The sequence below is a fragment of the Gobius niger genome (assembly GCF_951799975.1).
Source record: "Gobius niger genome assembly, chromosome: 1".
In the NCBI taxonomy this organism is placed as follows: domain Eukaryota; kingdom Metazoa; phylum Chordata; class Actinopteri; order Gobiiformes; family Gobiidae; genus Gobius; species Gobius niger.
The window spans coordinates 20,885,116-20,905,005 of NC_136852.1; the positions used below are offsets into that span (position 1 = coordinate 20,885,116).

Sequence of the window (19,890 nt, forward strand, 5' to 3'; positions counted from 1 at the left end):
AACTTAAATGCCCCTGCATTACTTCCTTCTTTTTTCTTTGCACTCCTGATTTCATTTCATCTTTCACTGCACTTTTTGGGGGCTTTTGTTTCCGTGCAGAACTTTATGTCCCAACTCTTCTCATTACTATTTGTGACTTAAGTGTATGCTAAAGTTTCACTCTCATGGTCCGGGTCCATTTCGAAATCAAATCACTATTAAGCATGGTCGGAAATAGTGTTTTTCAGGTTTTAAACCTCCATTTAGAAGCTGTTACTACTTTTTTAGCTCTAGATTTATCGTCAGTGCATGTATTAGCATTCCCCCCCTATTTTTTCTTGTAAAACTTTGATTTCTAACTGAAGCAAATTGAGTTACATTATATTTCATGTTTTTTGCAGCTTGGGTGGTATTTTAGGATATGAAGATGCACTTTTAGAACAAATGAGAGTTGACTGTGTCTAGTATTGTTAGAGTCAATAATATCATTTATCGCGATACTTTCCTGCCTCAATATATCGAACTTCAAATTTGTTATCGTGACGTGCCCTAGCTGTTATGGCACTGACCCTGCTCTTTTGTAAATCATATTTTATTTTTTGGGGAGATGGATTTAGAACAGGGGCTGCTCAAAGTGTGGCCAGACTTCTTGTTGAAGAGATAATACTTTTTACTGGGCGTTAACTAGCATTTTGTACATTTTGACTATATTTTTGTATTCTTATAGTTCACAAAACTCTCTCACGTACTACAGCGTTTTTGGCTGGTATTCTCGTGCGCTGTTATCAGGATTGAAACATGAGTGGGAAACCAAGGTGATTTTGTTTGAGCTTAGTTAGAGGATTGTGACTTTGGCGGAGCTTGTGCATTCTTATTAGCAGCACACAGCGCAACACAGAATATGAATCATCCAAATCTGGTAAAATATTCATCATTCACCCCTTTAGAAGGATCATCTTCTCCCCGGGCCATGTCTTTGCTCTGAGCTCGAATCCAAAAACCAGCCCGGACATGCATTTAGTTGTTACTTAAGTGTTACGTATGGCATGCACTGATTGTAGGTGCAACAAATGGCTCTGAGCTTCACTCCTTAGTTTGTGGTTGGTGCCAAGAGTGCATACAGTAGTAGAAAATGTTAAAAAAAAATGTTCCCTGTTTTTCCTCATGTGCAAAGTTTGACTGACATGCCTTTTAGGAATACGTGGACTCGGTTGACAGTATTTGTTGAAGCAGCAGAGTTTGTTTTGTGGGTTTGGGCCTGTCTGTAAGCCAGTGCTAAAAGATCATCCATTATTGATAGCTCCGCACGCTCTCCAGACAACCGCACTACACTATTGATCTCAAATCTGCAGTTAATACTGTGCAGACTGCATTGATATCAGCCTGGCATCTTCCCCCAGGGCTTGACAATAGCAAGAGAGGTAAAAGCTGAGGAGGCGGAGGTTTCTGCTGCTGCGGTGAACTGGCGGAAAGAAAAGACAGTCTCCTCTTATTCCCTGTGGTGGCATTTTGTATTACTACATAGAACATTTGTGCATCTAGACATTATTATAAGTTATATTACAAAAAAAAGGGTTCGGGTAGCTCTGATTCTCCGGGCTAAAGTTTCTAAATGAAATCTTTAAAGTGCCAACAAAAAAAACAACATTCCAGCAAACACATTAGGGTTTTGGACTTACATAGCACTTAGCGAGGTTCTGTGTAAATGAGGGTATCTGCATAGTTCGTGCTATATGCTGCGACGTTTCCTCTGAAGAATCCTTTCTTTACGTTTCCTTGAAGTGAAGGCAGAAGAAAGGTTGAGACAATTACTAATGAGTCATTGTCAACAGTGAAATGAATGAGAAAAATACGTACATTTCAAACTGTGTGGGCGGCTGTTTAAAATGTCAAAGCACATTTTAGCAAGCCCAAATTGGCATAAGCTTCCATTATCAATTCGGCTAAAATAGTCTACATCCCACTCTTAAGACTCATCCCTCTCTTTGACCCACGGAGCCAGCGCAGAAGACCCACACAAGCACCTTTATGTAACTACGAGCTGCATCATCATGTCATTAAGTGATTAATATGGATCTGGTCACAACATTTGAACCCCCTGCTGTGATTCAAACAATCAATCAATCAATGAGGAGTTGCCTCACAGGGAAGACAATGAAACAAAACAATGTAATGTTCGGGCAAATGTAGTGTCACATAATGTCCAAACAGAGGTAATGAACAAATAAACAGTCAGCAGCAAATGGTGACGATCCTCAGGGGCGTCGCCTGTCCTTAGACTCTCCTACCTGGCAAGGAAAAACTCGAAAACCAAGTGGGAGAAAAGAGAAACCTCAGGGAGATCCACAGATGGAGAGATCCATTCCCATGGACATACAGGCTGTAGATAGACCCAGGGCTTTTGTTTTAAATACATTATCTTTATGTATGTTGACAAGGCTCATGACATTGTTACGTTTTTTTGCTACTTATCAAAAACCCAGTATTTGGCTTCTTCTGGTAGTAGTGGTAAAAAAAACAAAAAAAGAAAAGAAAACATTTTGTGTTTTGTACTTACTGTATATCCTGGTTGTAAGAAGTTGTGACTAGCCAAACAGCTCACTTTTCCAGCCACATGATCACGTCAGATGTTTTTTAACTCAAGTTCATGTTTCTGATGATGTCACATTGAGTCAGATCAACAAACTCTGCTCACACTGCAGTTTTAGGGCAAGCCGCTGCACACGAATCAATGAATCCTGAACAGACATGTAACTGAGGCTGGCATGTCACTACAAAAAGACAAGGGAGCAGGATAGCTCTGATTCTAAATGTGTGTTAAGCAACTTTAAAAAAAATTGTTTGCTGATTAGATTTTTTTTTTCTTTTTAACATGAAATTCATAATGTGGGGCTTATTTCTTTCTCAAAGTCATTATTTATTAAAGACACATCAGCTACATCATTTCTTATAGTGTTGTCTCTTGTGTCTTGTACAGTGTCTTAAAATTATAGGCAAATGAATATTGAACAATAATTCATAAACACGGCAAGTTTAAGACTGTGGGATGGCAGGGTCAGCCTGTTAGTCTTCACCTCACTGTCCTCAGCCAAGACTGCAGCCGTAAAGTCCTTTATGACTGTATCAATATGGGTCAATGTCCCAACTGTTAGTAGACTATAACTTTTAATAGACATCACAAATCTCAGTAAGAATACCTGAGCATCATTTTGGAGTCAATGAATTTTGCATTACACAGATATTATTATACTATTATGGAAGGGCCATACTGTCCAGTAAATTGTCATGGCAGGCACATACAGCATTTTATTCAGCTTGAATTCCTCACTGATTTAACCTCTTTTTAATCTTGCAGGTCTTTCCGCTGCCGTCCAGAAGTTCTCCCAGTCCCTGCTGGAGTTTCAGTTTGAGTGCATTGGTGATGCTGAGACAGACGATGAAGTAAACATTGGTAAGTTCAGGATAACCCTGGATTCTATTCTCCAGTCATTTCCCTTCTTTTTTGAAACCGTTCAGCGTAAGACAGGGAGAGAGAGGGATATTCGTCAAATTGTCAGATGTCCCTCGACACATGACATTGAGGCCAGCGCAGGGCCCTGCATCTGTGCTACAGTCTAAACTTTATAGGCTTCACAGTGCAGCAGCAGCACATCATCTAATCTACTATTCATTTAAGTCTTGAACTTTCTTTGACCTTTCATTGAAGATGTTCACTTTGTAAGATCTGCAGTTACTTGTATCTATAATGAAGCAGTAAATCAAGAAATGATGTTAAATAATTTTAGTAAAAACTATAGGGAAAGTTGGAAGGACACCCTGCAAATATATGCGATGGTGTAAGTATGGATCTTGGGAGTTGTCGACAGTGCATGTATAATTAATGCTATTGATTTGCTTATGATGCTTCCACTCTTTCTTTAAAGCCCATTGCAGATCAAAGGGACTAATTGTGATCAGTGTCAGAGATTAATGGAGGGGCGACTCCGTAGTCTCCATAAGGAATATGAAAGCAGCCGCGCAGAGGGCCCTACCACCGCTAATGGGCTGGTCTCACAGCCTGCCTGCCTCGTCCTCTCTGGACCTTTTTTTTTGCTGTGCTCATTATCTCCAGCTTGAGGCCTGAGCTTCATGCAGCTAAGGCCTGCCGAATTACTGTCCATCTGTGAGGGCTAGACTGGATATCGACCTCTTAGACACGGGGCCATAATGTTCATCTGAATTTTCCTCACAAAGCAGCACCTGTAGTGTGATGAGCGGGACAGCAGAAAAGAAATCCACGCTCAAGTGCAAGGATTTTTAGAGCCATGCATGCGCTTGTATGATTTATGTTGTCTGTGCTACTTCACTGGCATGTTTGGTAGAAGAACTAATAGGCATTTTATCTGACCAGCTGGTATGGTGGGATGAGTCCAGTATTTACAAAGCCAGCTACCAGGACTCTACATAAGGCCTGGATGTTGACACAATGCCTATTTTTGAAACTAGCTTTTAGCGAAATTAAGAAAAAGCATTTCAACATTTCAACATGCCTTACATTTCAACAAGAATATCAAGACTCTGCCAAAACAAAAGCCAGCAAAAGTTGCAGCGAGCCAAATGATTAGTGATTGATATACAGAGAAAATAAGAACATAACATGGACATAAAAAAAATCTAATTTGAAACTTATACTATTTATATGCCACTGTATGAAATTGTTGATTTTTAATTGAATCAGGAAAAGCAGATTAGCTTTTATTGTGAGGGTTTTAAATGATTTACAAATTTTGATATTACACCAGGCAAGATGGCAGGAGGAAAATCCGGTAATGTTTTTTTAATGGCTTTATTGTAGCTCTCTTGTTTAGCTCCTACCGCATCGACCAAATTTAGCTCATAATAAATGCTCCCCATTGTTCCATTGTTCAGTCCCCTGATGCTCTCGCATTGTGCTCGGCTAACCAAGCAAACGAAATGCCACGATCACACCTTGGAAAATATGAAATGTGTGTCGAAATCAATCATCTCATCAATGGCCCAGCGCTGTTAGACTGACACAGCCGAACCCCTGTGTGAATGCCAGTGGAGAATCTGATGTAGGATCAGTGTGCTCACTTTGATGCTCCTAACTTCCTCACACAACATGGGGATATTGTACGTGCCGGCGGATCGCTTCACCTGACCTTTTATTGATTTTGCTCTATGACTTCCTGCAGTGACATTCACATTCTAGGCCAGTTATCTAGGAATCAATGGGGCCAAAAGATTGATGTGGCTGCAGAAATTTGAATTTTCAGACAAAGTTACATGCTCCTCCCGCAGAAGGTCAAGCCGTTCGTCTCCAAGGGCTACCTCTGGGCTGCTAGAGACAAGTCTGATAAGTTCAAATACACAGCTCAAAGTATAAGGGCTATAAGCTCCGAGCTGCAGTATCCCTGTACGGCCGGTCCGGTTTATGGCTGAGGGGTTGAAGAAAATTACAGGTTCAAAATTGGAGAGCTCTGAAAGAAATGTCACATTGTTATTGTATTGATGTTGCACCTAGCTTTCTCAAGTCCTCGAGAAAATGCCAGGTTAAAAAAATGGTTTGTCTCTATGTAATTACCATTGACCAGGCTAGTAAAAAAGAATACCATCACAAAATGATTCTACCTAAGGCCAAAACAGTGTTTAACAAAGCAATACAAACTTCACAGGGAATGTGGTTGACTATTAAGAGGCAGCCCCAGCACAATATTAAAAATGTATCACTGAGTATGTTGCATTAATGCTCATGAGTCCATTTGGAAACATAACCTTTCCACAGTCAAAATGCATTTCTTCTCTGCTGGTCTCTCGAGTTGAAACATTTTACTCATCTCACATACAGCCTCGCTCTTTCATTTGCTATATTGAATGGCGTGCTAAATCTAACATCCCTTTGACACCATTTCCTCTGGTCGCAGAGTAATCCTGTCCCATCAGTGGCTCCTGCTGTGGCCTTTACCCCCCGAGTGGTAGTTCTGTTGATAAAGGAGCCAAAGGCGTTAATGGGAGGGTTGGACCGCCCGCTGCATTACGGCATAAAATCATTGCGCCTGGTTCTTAAAAAGAAAAAAGGCTTTGGTATAAAATGGACCAACGTGTCGGGAGTTGATTCATAGTCTCTTTGCCAGGAACCCCGCGCTTGATAATGGTGTTACTGTGCTGGCAGGCTGGACAGCTAGCTGGTTAAAATGACTGGACAAAGGGTGACACAGGGGCTAACCAACAGAGACTGTAGTGTGTCCGACTATTCGCAAGCCGGACGACACAAGTGCATTGCTGCCCTACTGTGACACAACTGTTTTTCTCTCCACTACCACATGCACACACATGCTCTCAAAATAACATATTCTAATTGACGGCAACTTATTTAAGTGTTGAAGTGGCCATTTTGATCAATGTTTGCACGCGTATCTAATATTTTTCGCCCCTCATACCTGTTTATTGTATTTTCCAGACTATAAGTCGCACTTTTTTCATAGTTTGGTCGGGGGTGTGACTTATACTCAGGTGCGACTTATATATCAACATGTATAATTTCACAGGTTTGTTATTATCACACTGACAGCCGCGAGAGGACACTCTTGGTTTGTGTACCAGTATCTGCTACTCCTGAAAATGAAAAAAAAAAAAAAAGGTAATCAGGCAGCAGAAAGAAAGTTTGGAGTGTGCAAGAAACTTGTGAGGGACTGGCGAAAAGTGGAAGTTACTCTTACTGCAATGGAGAAAACAGAAAAAGCTGGATGGTCACAGCTAAAGGAACGAGTTCGCTAATGGGTGCTTGAACAATGTGCTGCCGGGAGAGGCTTGTCAACGGTGCGACTGATACTCCGGAATGACTGTTTTTTCTTCTTCATTATGCATTTTTTGGCTGGTGCGACTTATGGAGCAACTTTTAGTCCGGTAAATATGGTAAGTGGCATTAGGTAGTGGCTAAACAGATTACTTTCAGTCCAAAAGGGAACAAAAAGCATAGTTCTCTGTAATCTTCACTGAATAGAAGCCACTGATTTGTGGAAACACAATCGCATGACAGACGAGCTCCACTGTACTGTATTTTGAAATAGTACTGTACACTGCCATAAGCCGCTCAAGGAAAGCCCAGATGGCACGGACCAACAATTTCTCTCGCGCACCTCAGTCGCCCCTACACACTGTCAGTTTATTTTAAGGTTTTTAGCGGGGGGGAAACCAACTAAAAGGGAGGCAATCAGTGGTGGCCATTCAGTTGAAGCATTGTTTTTTACCGCACATCGTGGACTTAAATTGGACAGCTGCGTGATTTTATTAGGCTCTGAAATGCGCGGCATCGAGAGCGTTGGGAGCTGCGCAGGGAACAGATATTTCACCTCCCCCCTCGTGTGTGAGAGCGCTCCTGGGGTACCAGCAACATATGAGCTTTAACGGCCAAGCTGCTGCACTTTTTAAACGTCCTTTTTATTATGTGGCAACATGTGGATCTGTGTATTTGCATAATTATGACACAGTTGTACGACTTCATCATATGTCGGGTTATAAAGATTTATGGACTGAAAATAAAGTAAAGCATGCACGTCTTACACATTTGGTAAGTTATATTTTGTTTTGTTTCTTTTTGTTTCAGCCCAGTCTTTCAAAGAGTTTGCGCAGCTTCTTAACACGGTGGAAGAGGAACGACGCCGTCTGGTAAGAAAGCTCCTGACCTTTTCAAAGACCAAACAACAAAAATGAAAATATATCACACGACGTGCCATTACAAAATGTTGAGATGTAACTTTTAGATGCTCATAATACTCCCAATTGACAAATGGATGAACACAAATTGTATATGTTTTTCACCTACATTTTAATTGTATTATTTATTTATGTTCATGTAAGATCAAAGAAGATATTTAATTATATTTTGACGAGCCTCGGGTGTCTTTAAGCTTAAAATTTCATATTCATTTCTCCTGTCAGTGTCTTCACTTTTTGCTGCAATGTCTTAGTGTGATAAATTCTCAAGGTCAGCTGGATATCAAGACTATAGACGTAATTTTTTATGTTGTACAAAAAGTGGCAGCTTTGTCCCTGTCTAAAGGTCGGAAAACAAGCCTCCAACTATGCCGCATGTCTCGAGACAAACCAGGCATGACGCAAAGGCCAAGAACGATGGAGGAGGGGGGGGGGCCCAGGGTCAGATGTCCCACCTAGCATGTTAGCGGAGTGCCCCCAGGGTGGTATACAGTAATATACAGTCCTGGACAACCAGTTACAGGAATGCTCTTCTGCCCTATCGGTATTCGAGACGCTAACCATTGCAATTTACTGCTTTAGTTATTCATTGCAAACAACCCCAGGCTATCAGAAAGAAATGTTTTTCAGGCCATTTTGCCCAGTCGTTTCCCACTGTCTTTAACTGAATATGGATAACGTTTGTACAAATTGCGATTTGGGAGGGGTTTGGGAGTATTTCCATTTTGATTTTAATGGTAGAAGTGTGTATGTGTCTGAGGGTGGTATTGTGAGGCGCCTCGGGGTAGAATTACCTCAGTCTGCCTGGAGCACTAGAGCAGCTTATCAGACTTAGTAAGTACAATCTACTCTTTCATCAATAGGTCTGTTTCTCTTTGTGGATAGAAAAATCTGCCTTACAGATTATAAATGTCCTTTTTCCTATCGATTTTTGGAAATACAAAAAAAATGTGAATGGTTTGTGCTAATTTTGATGCTGACTGACATTCATGCTGGTCTCCTCCCACCAATCATACCAATCAAAGACACACGAGGCAACTGTGTGTCTGAATTACCCAGTGTGAGGATCAAACCTGAAGCAGTCTCGCTGTGAAGCACGAGCGCTACCCGCTGCACCCGCGTTTCACCCACTCAGTGCATGTGAATATGATTGAAAGATTTTTTTTAAAAGCCAGTATTGCTTCATTAAAATCAAAGCGGGTCCATGAAGTTAAACATTTTCACGTAAAAGAGCTAGTTATGGTTCATCTCAATAAATCGTTGTCATGTTTTATGACGTGCAGAGGTGCCCTCTGTAAATGGAGGTCACCTCCACGCAGCCGGTGTATTGAATATTGTGTCATCCTAATCATTTTGACAAGCGGACATCCCCAGATAATGAATTCAAATTTACACTCTTGACCCCTGTAAATTGTTTAACTTTTGTTGATGATGCATAGCCTATTACAGCTGTCTCATTTTGAGCCTATAATCTGTGCCTCGTTTGACTAATCAGAGCAGGGTTGTTCAATGTGAAATGAACTGGTTCCTCCTTATGATCAGCTTGGGTTTGCTTCAGAATTGCTGTATTTTTTATACTGCTATGGCTACTATTACTTTTACTATTAGTATTCCTCCTTGATTTTTGTAGCATGTAATAATATGAAATTACTTTTTACTCTTTCAAGAACATGACAGAAAGTAAACATCTTCATTTCAAATACCTGTAGCATATTTAGCACTTTAAATTATGACAATGATGTAAAAAAAAGATTTGAAGTTGGGAATGTTTCAGAAACCTCTATGACCAAATTATTCAAAACGTTGAAAAATTGTATTCTTAAAGGATGTAATTACAAAACAAGTAAGATAAAATTACATTAGCATCTTTGGCCAGTTTAGCGTAAAGGAGTGATGTGCTGCGAGAGCCAACAATATATGGCAGTCGCTTTAACCACTGGACTACCAGCTTCTCCTAAAAATGTTAATTTAATGAACAAATTAAAATGATCAACCTCCATTGTATTTTACGGTCCATGAATTAGAAAACCCCTGACTAAAGATAACACATTGGTTCTTGACTGCAATAGGCTTTGTATAGAATATATTATAATCCTTAGGCACACTCATCCATGTATGCAGCAGAGTTTTCTCTAAACCCAGAGCCTTTGCATCATCTTTACTTTTGACTGTCTGAGGCGCCTTTTGTTTCAGCACATCACAGGAGGCTCCTCTGATCTCTGCACTTTGAGCACTGCTACTTCACGAGCACAAGGGCTGTCCGTTGAAAACACGTCGTTTTAAACAAAAGTCATTTCAATTTAAATGTAATGAGAGAAACTACACATTTGTCCTATTATGACCAGTTATACAACAAATAACACTCGAGGAAAGAACACAAACGCTGTAACTTTATTTGAAGAACAAAATTAGAGTTCCTCTTTTGGAATTTACAACTTGGTAATTGCAGTTGACATGTGATGTGCACTGCTATCACCAATTAAAACACTTGATGAGTTGTTCGAACTTTGAAATGTTGCTAATGATTATGCAGATTTTTCTTCATGATGTGTGAAAGAGAGCTGTAAACCACTAATAGCTAGTCTCAAAAAGACGTGTTCAAATATAACTAGCTTATAAATAGAGACAAGTTGCACTGTGCTGTAAATTTGTTAAATCACTTATGTCCCATAAAAGGCCAGGATGAATGAGGGTGTGTTTGAGAGTGAGAGTGGGGGACGACGGATGGAAATTAGCCCAAGGCTACAATCTGGTGTGGCATGTTTACATGCATGAGACCCATGCATGTTCATTAACCCGCACTGTCCCGACCAAATAAACAAATACAAAATCATACCATAATAACGAATAAGTGATTTCATTACAGCTCCATCATAATTTGCAAAAAGAAAAGCTCAGGCAGGGTTGTGTAGGGTAGCATTAAACATGAAAATCTGATGCCAGTACATATAATTCAGAAATAGTTTCAGCGCTATCATTGATTATAGTAGCAGAAACATCGTCTGAGATTAGGAAACTGCAACCATTTCATTAAGGCAAATGATGGAAATTTTAAGTGAAAGATATACAATAACAAATTTAATTTGCGCAGAACCTTTGTAATTCCTTTTATGTTTTCTTCTTAGTTTCCAATTAGTTACTTGTCAAAGAGTAAATTAGGATATGGTTTTGCTGTGGTTCTCTTAAAAATAGCTTGACAATTGCCTTTGCCATTGAGTCAGTGCATTTCACAGTCAGAATTAAGTCTTATTTACCAGATGCATAGAGACATCCAGACGATTTGTTTACTGTCCTGGTTATTCACACACTCGTGTAATGCCAGCTTGAGAGAGGGAACATAAACGACACAGCCAACCCTCCCTGACCCCTCTGTGAGCGTGCGTGCCAAGTTGTGTTAGCTCAGAATTCACAATTATACCACAACAATGCTCTCATCCAATCCAGAGGTCACAAATCTTGCCAGAGCTTAGATATCAAATATGCACATCTTAGAAACAAACATGAGTCATTTTGGATAAACTTTGATCTGTTATCATTTGTCCTGCCCACTATAATAAACACTACCCGACCTTACTGAGAAATCTCATTTGCCCAGATTTACTGCACATTTGATCTTAATTTTAAAGGCACACTGCGTAACATTTTGTACTATACTGTTGACATCAACACAAAACATCCTCTCAATGGCCAGCTCAACATAGAAAATGCATTTTTTGCAGTGGATAATCAAAGAAGGTATCTGGATGAGGACCTAACTTGTTTAACTCTCAATTCTACTGACTTTAGTTGACGTCTCCATGGAAACAGGCTGGAGACGTACCCACTCCTGGTAAAATTATAGTCATGTTTTAACAGAGGTGAGCCGCTCAGAGCAAAAGCACATGATTGAATGGGGTATTTTTCAATAGTGAAAACATCTGTCATAAAATAAATGCTTGTATTTCAATTTTGTTCATTGGGTGAAATCTTACGCGGTGTGTTTTTTTGATAATACACAAAATGTGACATGTTTGTGGGCAATGCAACCAGCACAAAAGAAGTGCTTTATTTGTCCTCTGCATTTGACCCATCCTTCGATGTTGCTGGGGCAACCCGTAAGGAGCAGTGGGCAGGCGCGTGCAGTGCTTGGGGGGCATCTTCAGATATACAATGCCCTATAGCAGGATTAGCCTATTATGTTTTGGGCTGATTGGGAAAGCCAGAGCACCCGGATGAAACCCAACTAGACACAGGGAGAACATGCAAACTCCACTGAGAGAGCCCTGCACGATCTGGGAATTAACCCGTGAGGCAAGAGCCCTAATCACTCAGCCATCATACCATTGCATTTTTTATAGTTTTACTGCTATTTTTCTTGACAGCCTCAGCCTCATGGCTGGAACTCCAACCTATTTCATTTATATTCAGAAATGACCTGTATGTTCTAATTGAGTTTTATTATATACTGCTGCTAGACCATAATAAACTTGGCCTGCCCACTCGCTGGTAACCCCAGCTACTCCCTGTAATTTTCACATATCTAAAAACACGGCTAAACATCTCATATAAATCAAGTTTCTCATTGTGTCAGTGTTTTCTGCACCGAAGATACAATCGATCCATCACAGTCTGGGGCTGAATTGCCTCCAGTCATTGTAACCTGTAGCAATTTAAACAAGTGTGGAGCTGATGAAAGAGGAGCTGCAGGTTTGTCTTTTAATCAGACCCTCTTCACTGGGTAGCTGTTGAGAAGCACTGTGAGCTTATTGTGCTTCATTCACAGTGTGTAAAGTGTGTGGATCTGGCTAAAAGAGGAGGTAAGAGTCATGCCTGAAAATGCATTTTGAAACATTCATCAGGCCTTAACTCTCGATACGGTGACATTAATGCAGAAACACAAGCACTTTCCGTGCGCTGGAGCCAGAAAAAGTGAGCTTATAATTTATACATAGTTAATCAAATGTGCTGACATTTCCTGAAAGCCTTTTTTACTATATACAAGTCAAAATAATGGTCTTGTTTATAGCACTAAATACATGATTTGTAAAATTGACTGCTGTTAATGTATAATCATGCTAAAACCATGGTAATGATTTGAAATGTATACAGAAGACACAAGAATATGCAGTGAGATGGCGTTCCCTTTATCCTGCAGAGCAAGCCACATTCAGTCTTTTCATTAGCTGTGATAAAGACAAAGTCAAAGACGGCAACAGAGGCATGGGTAAAAGGAGGAGAAACTTTTGTTGCAAGGCTTGTGGAGTCTTTTTAACCAAGCGACTGCCAGTAAGTTCCAAAGCTTTGGATTTGTGCCTGCTTTGTATTCCCCGTTCTGGCAGCTGCTACTGTATTATATGTAATGAATGACATTTCCAAACAGTACACTGCATCTTGAGTGGTAAAGATATAAAGTGGGGAATGACAGCTAAAAAGAGCAGAGCTATTGTGTGTGCGGGGAGATGTCAGGACGAGGTGTCAGATGTGCAAATTCACATGTCCATCATTACCTCAGTCGGTGTGAGGTGTCATCGTTTGAAAGAGTAAGAGGTGTTTTGTCAAAGCACTCGACATTGGACATTTGTTACTATAGGTTCAAAGACATCACTGAGTGGGAGAGCAAGTGGCTGAACATTGAGTTATTTAGTTTGCACCTTGTCTCATTTGAACTTAGGTCTTGTCAGTGCTGGTTCACGTGAAACTGATGTGAGTAGAGTTGACTGCTTTTTCATGGTAGGACACAGTAGCTTTAACATGCATCTGCGCTGGGTTGTTCTAGCGTTGAGGATTTTTCACCTCTGACGTCAAGAGGCCTCATCAGCAAAAACTATTGATTTTTAGCAGCAAGCTGGATTTTATTTATTATGATGGAAAACTGTAAGTTACTTGGGACTAGTTCGAGTCAAGCACAAGTTCTGAATGTGCTAGTCTGAGTCCAAAATGTTCCAATAAAGGTCGAAACTGAGTGGAGTCATTAGAGACTAAAACCAAGTTTGAGTCCAAGTCAAAAGTACAGCTCATTCAAGAAGAGTTCTCTTATTTTCCAAGCAGTGTCGACTCATTGGACCCTCATCTAAATTCTGAAAGCATTTAACTACCTTTGAGGTTGAAACCATCATTCAAAAGTTTGTTCATAAAAGAGGTCAAGAACTTGAGAGCAGTTAAAAGGATATGTCAGGATTTTTGACATAGGGCCTCATTTCCTAGTTATCCAGAGTGTTGTTGATTTCTGGAGATATTGTTTTTAAAATTCGTGCAGTCCTTATATTTGAAGAGTTTAGTGGTGCTAGGCTAGTGCTAGGCTAGCGCATGTCTATGGTAACTAGTAGCCTGCATTAAAAACCTCTTCAAACTCATCGGGTAGTCCTCCAAACGTTGCCATATCTGATTTGTAGAGAGCTCCTTTGTGAATTCCACATGTAGTAATGCCGGCCACAGGTAAACAAACTACTGTAGATCCGGTAACCAGCAGATCACTCCGCCACTGCGTAGCTTACAACCAGGAAGCTGATGCTGCTCGAATATAACTTCTTTTAAATGCAACATGGTTATATTAAAAAAAAATATTTAGTCAGACACAGACATTCATATCTGTCGTCTGGTGTTATAAGTGATTTTCCTCAGGTGCACTGTGCTCAGGTCAGACTGTTTTAATGCAGGCTACTAGTTACCATAGACACGGACTAGCACTAGCCTTAAAAAAAAAAATCTCCAGAAATCAACAATCAACACTCTGGATAACTAGGAAATGAGGCCCTATGTCAAAAATCCTGAAATATAATAAGTTCAGCCTGAACCTCAAGTGGAGTCACGAGTCAGTGTCACAGAAACTCGCAAGTCTGATTCGAGTCCCAAGTGCTCAGTTTTTATCCCAGAAATGGCTTGGAAAACAAATAACAAGTCCCGAGACTTGAGCGTAACATCTCTGCTAGATACCAAATAATGCGATGACTGATTCAATGCGAGCCTATTGCTGTGATGCTGCACATACTTGGCTCACAACTGCTGATAAACAAACATCTAAACACAAAAAATCTAGAAGGATTTGCCATAAAACATACTTGTATTCACTCCAGTCTCAGCGCTAGTTATATCTGTCGGAGCCAGATGGTGTCTCGGTTTTAAGGTTTGCTGCTCATGTATTTCAAAAGCCATATGTGACATCCAGACACACTGTTAACAAATTACTTTTAAGCCCCACAAAGTCTGTGTTATCTTTTTGACAACACATCCTGTAATAATAAAAAAAAGTTCCTCTTGCTTCCAATCACATCTGGAGTGAATCTGTGTGCTATGAATAGGATGCCGGAGATAAACTTGAACCCACATTTTCCAGGGCACATCAGGAGAAAATATGTTGATTTTAATGTCTCACTTTGTTCAATGTGTGTGTGTGTGTGTGCTTGCGTGCGTGCGTGCGTGTGTGTGCGCACTAGACAACTGTTTGTGCTACAAAATCCACATTTTCCCTGCTGTTGTCAAGCTTGAGGTATTTTATTGTTTACTGGCTCTGCAGGGGGCCGGGCTTGCACTTTTAGCTTGCTTATCATCCATCCAAGTGTGCTATTCCGCACAATAATTCCAAAATTCTGCTTCAAAAGACTTCTTCCTATCATTCCCCCAACTGAGACTCCTTAGAGCTGCATAAAAAGAGTCAATGTGGTTCAAGTTCTGCATGGGTTGAGGAGGTTCAGCACTGCCGAGCGCGGATGGCATTTAAAGGGGAAGGCCAGTGCCCCGATGTTGTGGCTTTTGGAGTGGTGATTGCGTGCCCCCGGGAGACTGCCTTTTATGGCCCAGGCAGGGAAACAGATAGTGTCTTCCTCTTGCTGTGGAGGCTTTTGTGATTGAAAGGAGAAGGGCGCCAGGTCTGTCTCTTTCAGAATTCCATAGCCAAACCCAAGTCAGACCTTTGTTATGGTTATTTTCAAGGACTGTTAGTGTTAATATTATATCCTTTGCTCAACAGAAACTTACAGGAGCTATTGTTTTGAGTCACTCCATCTTTGTTGAGTATTTGCCATTGTAAAATTGCTATTGCTGTGGATCCACAATAAATCGATAATTGGTTTAAGGACATATGAATGACTTACTGTTTGGAGCTTTTAAACCTGTTATATTTGCTCTCTTCAAAAACATACCTGGAGTGGTGTTTTAATTTTTTTTTAACACCTGTGCAACTCTGAAATTCAATGAACATTTTGTATACATCTTAATGTGCCTTAGATCGCTTAAGACTTTTTCTTTGTATTCGTCAAAAACTGCGCTACTATATAAATGACTATCCTACAGGCTTAGGGGAGACGCTGCATTTATATTTGTTACTGTAACTTTTTGAATATTTTCATACAGAAAAACAAAACATTTCCACACAAACCCTAAGTGTAAATTTAACAACGTCTGACAGTGGCAATTTAGGATCTCTTTCCTTCAACAGTCAAGGCAAAATACATCTTGTAATTCCATTTGTCAGGCAGTAGACAAACATCAGAAACACTCGGAGCCCCGCGAGCACTGATAATTTATACAAGGCCCAGCCGATAAGATGACAGCAAAAGGCACCAGATACATCAGAGCTGCAAAGTCTATTTGCACATAAACCTTGATATAAGCACTTGGATAGATGGAGTGTGTATTATGTTTTTACTTTTTAAAGCAGTACTAAGTCACTCATGCCTCTAGAGGCCATAAGCTCCACTGTAGGTGTCGTAGCATGTTGTGTTTTTTTACTCATCAATTGTCCGTGAGAGTAAATACTACGCTGACAGAAAAGACAAAGGGAGAGAAGGATATTGTACATCCAATTACACTATGGAGATCATTTTTTTTCACTCAAACTTGGCAAAACTCAAACTTTAAATACTGCTTAAGTGGTGCTAGCCCGCAGTTAGCTTTGTCTGTTAGCCCGTTAGCTTCTTCTTCATGATTCTATTTGTGTGTATTGCACCCGATCCGGAGGCAGGGAAGTTGCAATTGTGGTTTTCTAGCCAAAGACACCAGGGGAAGATGAAAGACCCCCCAATCATCCCATTAACACTTGTATTACCCCCAGAGGGACTACGAAAAGGATTTATTATGGTAAACAAGTTACTTAGTACTGCTTTAAAATTGTGATTGTGCATCAAATAAATGGTTGAAATATATGCTAAATATATTTTCCAATTATTTTTTTTAAACTGCAAACTGGAAAGAAGAAAACTACAGCACATGACTAACCTTATTTGGGCTTGGGACTGCTCCCGAAATAACCGTCAAAACTGTGGGACCACGCAAAACATAAAGGAATGCAGTTTATATTGGGTGGATGATTGTTTATGTCTTATATTATTAATTTCCAGAAAAAGACTCTTTCTGCTGGCATTTATTCAGTAAATGCTGAAATCCCTTGAAGGCTTAATACTTCATATAGGCGCAGGGCGTAAAATAACGGCTTCATAATTGACAAAATAATTATCCAGTGTCGAGCTGAGCGTTGTGCTAAAAATAGCTGTAACATGAGCAAGATGAGTGATAGCAGCCACTTCTCAGATCGATGGTACCAGAACTATACCGCACACATTATACAGTAGATACCATACTGCAATCAAGAAGTCTCATTTTTTAATTTCGGGTCTAAGTGCTGCTGTGATTCAGCAGTTATAGATAGAAGTGTTCAAATTGTCTCTGAATACATTACACTTTTTTTTTGTCTGGAAAAATAATTAGGTGAATAATTGTTTTAATTTTAGTTGATAAGATGCCATGGCTTTAGTCAGTACATTTAGGAACAAAAACTTGTTAGTAGATTTTCCATGGCTGCAGTGGGATGTTGAATTTGTTTGGAGCTCTTTGAAAAATAGATTTAAAATTTAGCATTGGAAGATCTTTTTATTTCGCAGAGTATTATGTTACCAAAGGAAATGCGCAAACTCAGCTTGTCTCTTACTCAGTATTTGTCTATATTGCAGTCATCAGCATCCTTCACATTAATTTTTTTAGTCTGTTTTTGTGTAGATTTAGTGAGGAAAACATCACGTTGACTAAAAGTATGTCGAACTATAATGATCAACGAAACTGGAGAGGGTATGTGGGTGCTTTGTGTGTTAGAGCCTATGAACTCAGGAATGTCCCATTGACCCTGAAACAACAGTGTGAAATAAAGGCAGCCATTGTTCTGGCCAAAGTTCATGGTGGCTCGTTTAATGAAAGTCTGACAGTATCAAATCTCTGTGCAGTGAACTACACCGCCAAAGCGAACTTCAGTCCCTGTGAAGCTAAGCCAAAAAGGACCTTTGGAAAATGTAGTGTTGATCAAGTCATATAGATTTTTAAGTATTATTATCACATTTTTCTTTCTTATTCAGCTATAGAAAAATAGGCTAATTCCAAAGTATTATGAGTTATTATAACTTTCTGTGAATTATCCAACAGAACACAAAACAACCTCTACATATCAATGCAAACACAATGTTTCCAGCATGATTTTAAAAAACAACAGACAAACTTCACTCCTGAAAGTAGACTTTGTTTCAGCTCTTGGTCTGTCCTCGGGTGTACCAGGTGTAGTCTGCAGGGGCATGTTGCGTGCCAATACACCGGCAGAACAAATCTCTTTGGGGCTGATCAATGTTGCCGCTTTAAACCCCCATTCATGTTGCACTCCACTGACTCCTCTGCTGCTTGCTGCTCTCATCTGAGTGTGGCTTTGTGCTTGTTATGTGTCACTTCAGTCTCACAAGGTTGCAAATACAATCTTTTTTCTGCTCCCTATGATGCAAACAGTGGGCTTGTAGACAGCTGTTCGGTAAAAGGTGCAGAAAGTGAATTTTATTAGATATATCGGTGGAGTCTGATGCACTCTGAAACACTGCATTTTGTAGGAGTGTTCATAGCGCGCCAGGGAGGCATAGCGGATTTTCCAGACTCTAAACCACACTTTTTTTCATAGTTTTGCTGGGGGTGTGTCTTATACTACGGAGCGACTAATATGTGATTTCGATAATTTCACATGCCGCTAGAGGGCACTGCAGGCTAATCGAGCAGCAGAAAGAAAGTTTGGAGTGAGCGAGAAGCGGAGGTTACTCTTAGAGAAGAAAACAAAACAAAGCTAATGAGGGGCTAAAAGCTAGATGGCCACAGCTAGAGGAACGAGTTTGCAATGAGACCTTGAAAAACATGCTGCCGGGAGAGGCTTGCTAATGGTGCAGTTACGCCTCCGTGCCCAGGTAGTTGCCAAGGCGATTGTTCAGAAGTAACACCGAGGTTGAAGATTTCAATGGATTTAGTGATTTGGAGTGAGATCGAGAGGTGATTCATGTGACGTCAACAAACCAGACACCTATTTAGTTCATTGTTTACGCTCCCTGTAGCTAACCATCAATGTTCTTCGTTAGCATACCGTACGCCTATTCAGCCTGTTGTTTTTTTCTTCATGAGGTATATTTTGGCTTATACTTCGGAGCGACTTTTAGTCCGGAAAATACGGTAACTTTACTGTACTTAGCAAAACTTACAGAGCAAGCTTGGATGCATTTTGTATTTGTCATCCAATTATGTAAAAGCGCGGCCTTGTTGCTGGATGTACACCTGCCAGTCTTCACCTGTTCATTTCCTGTTGCTGATTCGCCATTGTTGCTTCCTCCGTCTGCCTTGCTAAAACGTGTTTGCAATGTTTAGTGAATAAACAATGAAAATAGCAGAATAAGGCAACATTTATGTTCCCAAACTGCCTGGCTGTTGACTTTGAGTTGAAGCCTCAGTGAAAATAAGTGAAATTTACACCAACTTAATGCATTTTTATAATCACGAAGAAGAAGCTAACAGGCTATAACCGGCAAGGCTAACTGCGGGCTAGCACCACTTAAACAGTGTTTACAGTTAAGTTACAGTAAGTATCTCCATTGTGTAATTGGATGTAGCCTACAATATCCGTCTCTCCCTTTTCTGTCACCGTAGTATTTACTCTCACTGACAATTAAAGGTCCTATATCATGCAAAATCGACTTTTTAGAGCTTTTAGCCATGTTGTTATGCTATTTCCTTATCAAAAACACCCCCAGAGTGGTTTGTGGCTTCATTCACGCAGCTCTCCGCAATCCTCCTGAATCCTGCTCTCTGAGCAGCTGCTCCTCCCTCTCCTGGTGAACGACTGAGTGTTCAGTTGTGTCGTAACAGCGGAACGGAAGTGCTCGACGTCTGTAATGTAATGTCTTAATTCTATGCTTAAGGCCTGATTTTAAT

At 40.3% G+C, this 19,890-nt stretch overlaps 1 protein-coding gene across 2 annotated transcripts in view; it reads left to right on the forward strand.

Moving 5' to 3' along the window:
• The window catches only part of arhgap42b (Rho GTPase activating protein 42b), a 70,613-nt gene that overhangs the window by 10,271 nt on the left and 40,452 nt on the right, over positions 1-19,890 (forward strand). For both annotated transcript variants that reach the window (XM_079553530.1, XM_079553531.1), the window contains exons 2-3: positions 3,335-3,430; positions 7,586-7,647. In XM_079553530.1, coding sequence (XP_079409656.1) covers positions 3,335-3,430; positions 7,586-7,647 — 158 coding nt within the window. The remainder of the gene's footprint in view (positions 1-3,334; positions 3,431-7,585; positions 7,648-19,890) is intronic.